This window comes from Rhinopithecus bieti, unplaced genomic scaffold (genome assembly GCF_001698545.2).
Source record: "Rhinopithecus bieti isolate Rb0 unplaced genomic scaffold, ASM169854v2 scaffold_12488, whole genome shotgun sequence".
NCBI classification, from domain to species: domain Eukaryota; kingdom Metazoa; phylum Chordata; class Mammalia; order Primates; family Cercopithecidae; genus Rhinopithecus; species Rhinopithecus bieti.
The window spans coordinates 10,023-21,320 of record NW_016807077.1 but is presented as its reverse complement, the minus strand read 5'-3'; the positions used below and the strand labels follow the sequence as shown (position 1 = coordinate 21,320).

General features: G+C 44.4%; 1 protein-coding gene across 1 annotated transcript in view; it reads left to right on the top strand.

The window, feature by feature from the left end:
* Positions 1-4,391: 4,391 nt before the first annotated feature.
* The window catches only part of LOC108534649 (uncharacterized), a gene marked incomplete at its 3' end in the record, with an annotated part of 15,515 nt that continues 8,608 nt past the window's right edge, over positions 4,392-11,298 (top strand). The window contains exon 1 of the mRNA XM_017880117.1: positions 4,392-4,858. Within this exon, the coding sequence (XP_017735606.1) occupies positions 4,394-4,858 (465 nt within the window). The remainder of the gene's footprint in view (positions 4,859-11,298) is intronic.

Here is an 11,298-nt window from a genome sequence, read left to right as displayed (position 1 = left end):
TGTGTGTGTGTGTGTGTGTGTGTGTGTAATTTTTAGGATTTTCTACATATGAGATCATGTCATCTGCAAACAGAGATGTTGCAGAGATATTCTTCCTTTCTAATTTGGATGCTTTTTAATTCTTTTTTTGACTAATTGTTCTGGCTAGAACTTCTAGTGTGTCTAAAGGAATAATTATTAAGTTAAAAAGTTTGGATTTCTTTATGACAATTCATATTGCTAAAAAAATACTTTCCAGAAAGGTATATATTAATTTATGTTCCACCATCAGCATTCTACTATTGGTAACATTGGGGATAGGCATTTTTTATACATTTACTAGCTATTTTTCTCCCTTTGAACTGCTTGTTCCTATTTATTTTTCTAGTATATTCTTTGACTTATCTTTGTAATTTTGTAGCAGTTCATGAATCTGTTAACTAATCTGTTGATCCCATCAACAAATACTATGTACTATGTGCCAGGTACTATTGTGGGTGCTAGGGATGGATGCAGCAAAGAACAAAACAGATCAAAATTATACTCTAGTCAGGGGGAGGGCGTGACAACTGTAGGTCAGGTGGAGGTAAGTGGTTTTTTTAAAGCAGGTAGCTGAGCTTCAAGTCAATGACATGTAAAACAAAAAATAAAAAATAGAAAGCAGGTAATAAGACGAAGAGCATAAAAGATCTACTAGGGTGGGTGTGGTGGTTCATGCCTATAATCCCAGCCGAGGCAGATGGATCACAAGGTCAGAAGATTGCGACCAGCCTGGCCAACATGGTGAAACCCAGTCTCTACTAAAAATACAAAAATTAACTGGGCATGGTGGCAGGTGCCTGTAGTCCCAGCTACTCAGGAGGCTGAAGCAGGAGAATCGCTTGAACCCAGGAGGCGGAGGTTGCAGTGAGCCGAGATCGCACCACTGCATTCCAGCCTGGGCGACAGAGAGAGACTCTATCTCAAAAATAAATAAATAAATAAAAAAGAGAGAGATCTACTATACCACTACAGTAGGTGGTCAGGGAAGAATTGTCCCTGGGCAGAGATCTGGTGATGAGAAAGCAAGCCATTCAGATATTTGCCTGGGGATAAAAACTCCAGGAAAAGGAGACAGTCATTCTTTATAAATTCTGGATATTGACTCTTTTACAGAATATCACTTGCTTGTTTCCCCCAGAATTGGGAAATTTCACATAAAACTCTGTGATTTTGGCTTTTCTGTAAAGACCAGAAGATCTGGCAGCAATCTGCTGGAGGTGAGTAAAGACCAATCCTTTTATTTCTATTATTTTATTTCAATAGGTTTTTGGGGAACAGGTGGTGTTTGGTTACATGAATAAGTTCTTCGGTGGTGATTTCTGAGATTTTGGTGCACCCATCACCTAAGCAGTGTACACTGTACCCAGTCTATAGTCTTTTATCCCTCACCCCCATCCCACCCTTTCCTCCGAGTCCCCAGAGTCCATCATATCATTCTTATGTCTTTGCATCCTTATAGCTTAGCTCCCACTTATGAATGAGAACATACCATGTTTGGTTTTTCATTCCTGAGTTAGTTCACTTAGAATAATGGTCTCCAGCTTGGGTGCGGTGGCTCACACCTGTAATCTCAGCACTTTGGGAGGCTAAGGTGGGCAGATCACTTGAGGTCAGGAGTTTGAGACCAGCCTGGCCAACATGGTGAAACTCCATCTCTAATAAAATACAAAAATTAACTGGGTGTGGTGGCAAGTGTCTGTAATCTCAGCTACTTGCGAGGCTGAGGCAGGAGAATTGCTTGAACTTGGGAGGTAGAGGTTGCAGTGAGCCAAGATCATGCCACTGCACTCCAGCCTGGGTAACAGAGCAAGGTTCCATCTCAAAATAATAATAATAATAATAATGGTCTCCAGGTTGCCACAAATGCCATTATTTTGTTCCTTTTTATGGCTGAGTAGTATTCCATGGTATATACATACCACAATTTCTTTATCCACTCATTGATTGATGGGCATTTGGGCTGGTTCCATATTTTTGCAATTGCAAATTGTGCTGCTGTAAACATGCATATGCAAGTATCTTTTCCATTTAATGACTTATTTTCCTCTGGGTAGATAACCAGTAGTGGGCTTGCTGGAATCAATTGGTAGTTCTACTTTTAGTTCCTTAACAAATCTCCATATTGTTTTCCACAGTGGTTGTACTAGTTTATATTCCTGCCAGAAGTATAAGTGTTCCCTTTTCACCACATCCACACTGACTTCTATTTTTTTTTTTTTTATTATAGTCATTCTTGCAGGAGTAGGGTGGTATGGCATTATGGTTTTGATTTGCATTTCCCTGATAATTAGTGATGTTGAGCATTTTTTCATATGTTTGTTGGCCATTTGTATATCTTCTTTTGAGAATTGTCTGTTCATGCCCTTAGACCACTTTTTGATGAGATTGTTTGTTTTTTCTTGCTGATTTGTTTGAGTTCCTTGTAGATTCTGGATATTAGTCCTCTGGTGGATGTATAGATTGAGGAGATTTTCTCCCATTCTGTGGGTTGTCTGTTTACTCTGTTGATTGTTTCTTTTGCTGTACAGAAACTTTTTAGTTTAATTAAGTCTCATCTATTTATCCTTGTTTTTGTTGCATTTCCTTTTGGGTTCTTGGTCATGAAGTATTCGCTGAAGTCAAAATCTAGAAGGGTTTTTCCGATGTTATCTTCTAGAATTTGTATGGTTTCAGGTCTTAGATTTAAGTCCTTGATTCATCTTGAGTTTATTATTATTATTATTATTATTTGAGACAGTCTCTGTTGCCCAGGCTGGAGTGCAGTGGCATGATCTTGGCTCACTGCACCCTCTGCCTCTTGGGTTCCAGTGATTCTCCTGCGTCAGCCTCCCAAGTAGCTGAGATTACAGGCATCCACTACCACATCCAGCTAATTTTTGTATTTTTAGTAGAGATGGGGTTTCACCATGTTGGCCAGGCTGGTCTCAAACTCCTGACCTCAAGTGATCTGTCTGCCTTGGCCTCCCAAAGTGCTGGGATTACAGGTGTGAGCCATTGCGCCCAGCTGAGTTTCTTTTTGAATAAGGTGAGACATGAGGATCCAGTTTCATTCTTCTACATGTGGTTTGCCAGTTATCACCAGTTGTTGAATAGGATGTCCTTTCTCCACTTTATGTTTTTGTTTGCTTTATCGAAGATCGGTTGGCTATAAGTATTTGGCTTTATTCTGTGTTCTCTATTCTGTTCCATTGGTCTATGTGCCTATTTTTATACCAGTACCATGCTGTTTGGGTGACTATGGCCTTACAGTATAGTTTGAAGTTAGGTAGTGTGATGCCTCCAGAATTATTCTTTTTGCTTAGTCTTGCTTTGAATATGCAGGCTCTTTTTTGGTTCCATATGAATTTTAGGATTTTTTTTTTCTTCTAGTTCTATGAAGATGGATGGTGAGTCCACTCCTTTTAGATGGGGTGTGAGGATGGTAACCATAGTGCCAGTTCACCTGGGAGAGTCCTGGATATGCAAGCTCTTTTTTGGTTCCATATGAATTTTAGGATTTTTTTTTTTCTAGTTCTATGAAGATGGATGGTGAGTCCACTCCTTTTAGATGGGGTGTGAGGATGGTAACCATAGTGCCAGTTCACCTGGGAGAGTCCCTTTTATGCCTACCGTCCCAGTGTAATTATTTATTGTGTCTTTTCATTCTTTAAAGTGTTCTGGTTTGAGTAGTAAGTTACAGTCATCTTAGTTATGAGTCACACTCTTCACCATTCCTTCTTATATCACACTTAGCTCTCCTCTTTCATTTTTATTACAAGCCCCTGCTAGGAAGGGAAAAAGTGTGTGTGTTGGGTGGGGGAAGTCAGTGCCATCCTGCTACAGAAGTTAGCTGAAAAAATGAGTATTTGGGCTCATAGTAGAGACAACATGCTATCTGGTGGATAGAAATTAGGACAGGGTTTTCACCTGACAGAGAATGTGATGTCACAATTTACTAATCCCTTTGCCTTCCATTATTTAATTTCACAACAACCTATCCAGTTACACAACTTATCCAGTTTGAGACTGCGTTTCTTTGTGTATGGATCTGCTGTCTTCCCCTGTAACCTGCATCTCGTGATAAAGGGTCCTAGGCCTTTCTGCTCACTGCTGTATCCCAGACACCCTCCCTTTCCCCCAGACATGGTATGGTGTCAGGCGCAGAGAAAGCCCCAGAAACTACTGATTGATCAGGCTCCCAGGATCTATAGATAGAGTAACCTGACGAGGACACAGGCGCAGGGGCAGAGTGCGATGACTTGGTCGACGTCCGCAGCGAGTCACGTGTAGAGAGAAGCAGGCAGGAAGCGGACTCCAGGGCCTGACTCCTGACCTGAAGCCCAGGATCATTTATTGGCCAGCTGCCTGCATCCTCCCCAAACGGGCGAGAAAAATGGGAGAGTGCACACGCAGGGACTGGTCTCAGACCTCTGGAGATTTCGCCGAAATGCTGGGCCCGGGGGCCAGAGAAACCAGCAGTGCAGGAAAGGCCACATCTCTTTTCCCACCTGCCCTGCGGCCGCGCAGGACTACATTTCCCAGCAGCCTCTGCGCCGCGCACTGTTCCCTGCCACGCGGCTTGCGCCTCCGCCGACAGCCCACTGGGGGCGCTGCGGCGACCCCTCCGCCGCCCCGTAGAAATCTCCGCGGCCCCGAGGCCGCTTGCTTCCTGTTTGTCCGACGAGTAGACATGGCGGCGGCGCCGGCAGCTGCTGGGTCCGGAGCCGGCCGTGGGCGACGGTCGGCAGCCACAGTGGCGGCTTGGGGCGGATGGGGCGGCCGGCCGCGGCCCGGTAACATTCTGCTGCAGCTGCGGCAGGGCCAGCTGACCGGCCGGGGCCTGGTCCGGGCGGTGCAGGTACGAGGCTGGACCAGGAGGGGCGGGGCGGGGCGGACCAGGCGGGAGCTGGCGGGGTGCCGGGGAAGAGGCCTTTCCAGGCCGCCGCTGGACGGGCCAGACCCCTTTTGGCTGGCCGCAAGGACTCCTTGTGAGCTGCCCGGACGCTCTCAGCCGCAGCGGGGCCGTGGGAAGCAGCTGGCTTGCTGTCCCTTTTCAGGGGCCGAGCGGGGCTGGGCTGCTGTGGGCACTGATGGCGTGTACGAACGCTGGGCCCAGTTTCTGGATCCTCCCTTCTTTGCGCCACGTCTACACGTCTGGGGGACCCTGGCGAGTTTGTTTTAGCCTCTATGGGCCTCGAGTTTCTCCCCTGTGTATTGGGCGTGGGAGAGGGGGGTCATCATTGCAGCCCCCAAATGGTTCTCAAGCGTTTCATAAATGTCATTTTCTCAGGCCTTTTCTTGACACTCCTTCCCCTTTCTAAAGTAGGTCCCCATTGTTATTCTGTCACAGCCGCGAATTTATTTCGTTTACGTTACTTTCTTAGTCTGTAATTTAGTATTTCTTTGTTGTCTGCCTTTTTCTCGCCTGTCTCCCACATTAGGCCGAGTTCCAGCGGGTGCACAGACTGTATCTGGTTTGCCAATGCAGAGCGTCATGGTTAAGAGGGACTCTGGAGTCAGGCCTGGGTTCAAAGCCCTGCTTCTCTCTCTTGCTTGGGCAGATGACCTTTCTGTGCCTCAGTTTCCTCACTTGCAGACCTTTCTGTGCCTCAGTTTCCTCACTTGCAAGATGAAGATGAGAATTAGTAACCTACGTTTTAAGATTGTTGTGGAGATCAAAGGGGGCAACTGTGTAAAGCGTTGGTGCATTTCTGGTGCATAGTAAGGGCTGAAGGTAGTTAATATTAAGCATCTGATTTATAACAGGTGCCCAACATATGATTATTGTTATTTTTGAGTGAGCGAAGGACACTGCTTTAGGGTAAACCAGGTTGAATAGGACCTAGTCTCCTACTTCTTCCACCCTCCCCCACCCCAAACCTTGCTGACACCTGTAAAGCAGTAGTTTTATTTAAAGACAGCTTTTTCGTAAAGGAAGTTTGAAGGGTATTCAAACTAATAAAGTGGTTGGTGGGAGTGAGGTGGGAATTGGGCTAAAGGGGGAGAAAATGGGAGTGAGACTTTTCACAGTATAACTTTATTTAAATTTTATTTAAATATCACTTCCTCAAGTGACGAAAAGGATATAATAAAATAAAGGCTAGGTGGTCTGTGTGTATGGAGGATTGTGGAGGAAAGGAGCAGTTGTGAGTGAGAGATGTTTTCGTGGCCATCACACAACCATAGATGAGCGGTCTTTTTCCCCCTTGTGGTGTTCTCTACCTGACTTAAGACCCTGTAATCCCAGCACTTTGGGAGGCCCAGGCAGGCAGATCGCTTGAGTCCAGGAATTCGAGACCAGCCCAAGCAACACGGCAAAATCCTGTCTCTACAAAAAAATTAGCCGGGTGTGGGGTGGTGCGTGCCTGTGGGAGGATGAGGTGGGAGGATTACCTGAGCCTGGGAGGCGGAGATTGATGGAGTGAGACCCTCTCTCAAAAAAAAGAAGAAATACTTGGTCTTTCCTTCTTAGGCTAAGATACCTTACTGAGCTGGGTGTGTAGAGGCAGGCAGAAAGAGGACTAACTTTTAGTGAGCACATAACTTTAGAACAAGTATGGTGCAAGGTATATGTTATCTTTAATGCTCAAGCTTTTGAGTTATGCTTCAAGACTCATTTGTTAATATGGATGAGGAAACTGAGGCTCAGAAAGGCTAAGTGATATGTTCCTAAACACCCATCCTGATAATCAGTGTCCTGAGAGTAATAGGGAGCCACAGAAATTCTTTAGCATAATAAATGAGGCAATTTGGGCACCTTAATTTCTTTCCAGTGCCGAATGACAGAATGGGAGGAGCCTAGAAAAGCTCTCCAGAGGCGGGGCACAGTGGCTCATGCCTGTAATCCTAGTACTTTGGGAGGTCGAGGCGGGTGGATCATCTGAGATCAGGAGTTTAAGACCAGTCTGGCCAATATGGCGAAGCCCCGTCTCTACTAAAAATACAAAAATTAGCCGGGCGTGGTGGTATGCACCTGTAATCCCAGCTACTCTGGAGACTGAGGCAGGAGAATTGCTTGAACCTGGGAGGTGGAGGTTGTGAGCTGAGATCACGCCACTGCACTCCAGCACTCCAGCCTGGGTGACAGTGAGACTTTAATCTCAAAAAAAAAAAAAAAAAAGCTCACCAGATATAAGGCTACTGGAATATTCTGGAGCCTGGTTTAGGCAGGTTATTGTGGTAACTGATGGTTGTATATAGGTATGGGAGCTATTTCACAGGCTGAGATAGAGACCCCCTGCCTGGATAAAATGTGAGGATAAAATGGGGACCTTCATCTTTCAAATAACTGATATTCTTAGTTTTTAACAAAAATTTCTGTCATGCTGTGCCCTTCCTCTCCTCTCTCCCATCCTGCAGAATAAATTATTTGCTTACCCTTTTTTTTGATGCAGGGTCTTGCTCTGTCACCCAGGCTGGAGCCTCCCTGGTAGCTGGGACTACAGGCGTGTACCTCCACACCCCGTTAATTTTTGTATCTTTGGTAGAGACAGGGTTTCACTATGTTGCCCAGATTACCCATATTTTTATACCGTTACGGCATGTGGTATAGTAGGAAAAGACCAGAATAAAATTTTTTTTTTTTAATTTTTTAGACGGAGAGTCTTGCTCTGTTGCCCAGGCTGGGGTGCAGTGGCACAATCTCGGTTCACTGCAACCTCCACCTCCTGGGTTCAAGCAATTCTCCTGCCTCAGCCTCCTGAGTAGCTGGGATTACAGGCGCGTGCCACCACACCCAGCTAATTTTTGTATTTTTAATACAGACAGGGTTTCACCATGTTGGTCAGGCTGGTCTTAAACTCCTTACATCATGATCCGCCTGCCTTGGCCTCCCAAAGTGCTGGGATTACAGGTGTGAGCCGCTGTGTCTGGCCAAAATTTTTTAATTGTAGTAAACAAATATATAATATAGGCCAGGTACATTGGCTCATGTCTGTAATCCCAGCACTTTGGGAGACCAAGATGGGAGAATCGCCTGAACCAGTTTGAGTCAAGCCTGGACAATGTAGTGGAGCCCATCTCTACTACAAAAAAATAATAATAATAACCAGGTGTGGGAATGCATGCGTGTAGTCCCAGCTGCTCAGGAGGCTGAGGTGGGAGGATCGCTTGAGCTTGGCAAGTCAAGGCTGCAGTGAGCCATGATCTCACCATTACACTGCAGCCTGGGCAACGGAATGAGACCCTGCTTCAAGCTATATACATATGTAAATATATATGTAAACATAAAATTTACCATCTTAACCATTTATAAGTGTAGAGGTCAGGCCCATTGTGGTGGCTTATGCTTGTAATCCCAGCACTTTGGGAGGATGAGGTGGGCGGATTGCTAGAGCCCAGGAGTTTGAGACCAGCTGGCTGAACACTCTGTATACATTAGATATTTTTTTTATTTTTTTTGAGCGGAGTCCTGACTGTCGCCCAGGCTGGAGTGCAGTGCCGGATCTCAGCTCACGCAAAGCTACCCGTCACAAGAGATATCTACACCCTTCTCCTGCCTCAGCCTCTCTCTATGTAGCTGGGACTACAGCGCCCGCTCACCTCTAAGTATTTTCGCCGGCTAGTTCTTGTATTTTTTAGTTTTAGTGGAGACGGAGTTTCACCATGTTAGCCAGGATGGTCTCGATCTGCTGACCTAGTGATCCGCCCATCTCGGCCTCCCAAAGTGCTGGGATTACAGGCTTGAGCCACCACGCCCTGCCGAAACCCTGTATCTTTGGGGGGGAAAAACGTCTATAGTTAAGTAATATGAAGTATATTCCCATTGTTGTGAAACAGATTCCAGAACTTTTTCGTCTTGCAGATCTGAAACTACCATTGAACAACTCCCCATTTCTCTCTCTCCTGGTCCCTGGTAACCATTCTTCTTCTTTCTGTGTTTATGAGTTTGACTAGTTTAGATAACCCCAGTATAACAATACGGTATTTGTCTTTTTGTGACTGACTTATTTTACTTAACGTAATGTCCTCAAGGATCATCTGTGGTGTAGCATATGATGGAATTTCCTTGGGAAAATAATCAGATTTTAAGGTGAGGTGGACCTGAATTGAGTCCTAGCAGAGTGGCCAAGGTTAAGTTACTTAACCTCTTTTAACTTCAGTTTCCTTGTTTCTGAAGAGGTGATGATAGCATCTATCCCATAAAGTTGTTAGGAGGATTAAATGAAATAATATATTTTAAAAGCTTAACCAGTATGGCATATAGTAATAGTTGTTTAGTAAATAGTTACTCTCAGCTAGTAGCTAATTAAACTGGGTTTCTGGAAGAGACTGTGTCTTGTTTTTCATTGTATCTGCAGAGCCTGAAACCTTGCCAGCCATTTGATACTCAGGAAATGGCTTGAATTGAAATACTGTGTCCTCAGTCTAATTTATGTCTAGACTTACTCGCCAAGCAATCTCATGGCTTTAAAGAGTTCCAGAGTCAAATTGCCTAGGTTTGAAACCTGGCTCTGGTATTTACTTACTGTGTGTCTTTAGGCAAGTTACTTAATCTGTTTATGCCTAAGTTTATTCATTTGTAAAGTAAGTATCATAGGACCTGACTTTCCAAGGTTGTGGTGAGGACCAAGTGAGTTATACATATAAAGCACTTAAAATAGTGACTGAAACATACTTCCTCAGCTGTAAGTACATTGCTTACTGCTATAAAGATTAGCTTGTATTGTTATTAGTAACTGCTCTATACTCTGAGGGATCCTAAGTTTGTTTCCATTCCTGTTTCTCCTTTTAGCTCCGGGTGGGTAGGTATATCCAATTGCCTTCTCAGCATTTCCACTTTGATGTCTAATGGGCATCTCAAACTTAGTATGTTGAAAGCCAAAATCCTCTCCCTTTTCCACCAGACCTGATCTTCTCCATCTGCCTAAATGGGGCATGAGGAAAGCCTGGGTCATGACTACTGGCCACATGATTTATAATGGGTCAATTCTCCTTGGATTTTAGTTTGCCTTATTTTCTTCCCTTCCTTTTGTTCTGCCCTATGTCAAGGCAGTAAAATATGCTGGGATGGTACTTTTGTTTACTGAGCCTTTTCATGTTCATCAGCACATTTGATGCTTAATACAGATCAGATCTTATAAATCATTTGCTTAAAACTCTCCAGCCTCATCTCATTGCGGTTGATAGAATCAATTCTGGATTCCTTACCATGGGCGTACAAGGCCCTGAATGATCAGTAGGAGTTGAAGGAAAGGACAGACTGAGTAAACCCTGGGCTCTAGGGTCGTGCAACTCACATTACAGGTCATGACCCACCATCCCTAGATACCCTTCAGTTTGGCAGTCTGGTGACTGACTGGGTTGTGGGATGCTGTTAAATTTCCCACATGCCAGTCGTTGCTTCCTTTATGATTATTGGCATATCTAGATGCACCTGAGTGTTACTTTATATTTTTTCTTTAAATTGACTGCCTTTTTTTTTTTGAGATGGAGTCTTGCTCTGTCGCCCGGGCTGGAGTGTAGTGGCACGATCTCGGCTCACTGCAACCTCCGCTTCCCGGGTTCAAGTGATTCTCCTGCCTCAGCCTCCCGAGTAGCTGGGACTATAGGCGTGTGCTACCATGCCCGGCTAGTTTTTGTATTTTTAGTAGAGACAAGGTTTCACCGTGCTGGCCAGGCTGGTAGTCTCAAACTCTTGACCTCGTGATCCGCCCACCACAGCCTCCTAAAATGCTGGGATTACAGATGTGAACTGCCACGCCCAGCCAGATTAACTAGCTTTTTCATTAGGCACTACTTGTTTTAGCCTCATTCTAAGCATTAGTATTTATGAAACCTAGGCATTTAAGTCAAATAAACCTTCCCTTGCTTTTCAAAGGTAATTTGATACTGAAAAACTGATTAGGATAAAGTTTCATTCATATACATGTATATATACACACACATATATATCTATATATGTATATATGTAGATATATATATGCGCCATTAATTTCAATGGGAAGTTTTTGTATTCACAAGCCCTAAAATTTACTCCTAATTTTACTGAATCATACCCCATTAAAGGAGATGCAAGTATTCAGTGGTTTACATGCATTGTCAAAATAACCCAACAAGGTATTTTATCTTCATTATCCTTTAAGGTATCTATTTAGACCGAGTGTGGTGGCTCACACCTATAATTCTAGCACTTTGGGAGACCAAGCTAGATGGATTCTTTAAGCTCAGGAGTTCAAGACCAGCCTGGGCAAGATGGGTGGAACCCCATCTTTACTAAAAATACAAAAAATTATCCAGGCGTGGTGGTGCATGCCTGTAATCCCAGCTACTTGGTGGTGGGGGGGGTGGGGGGCCAGG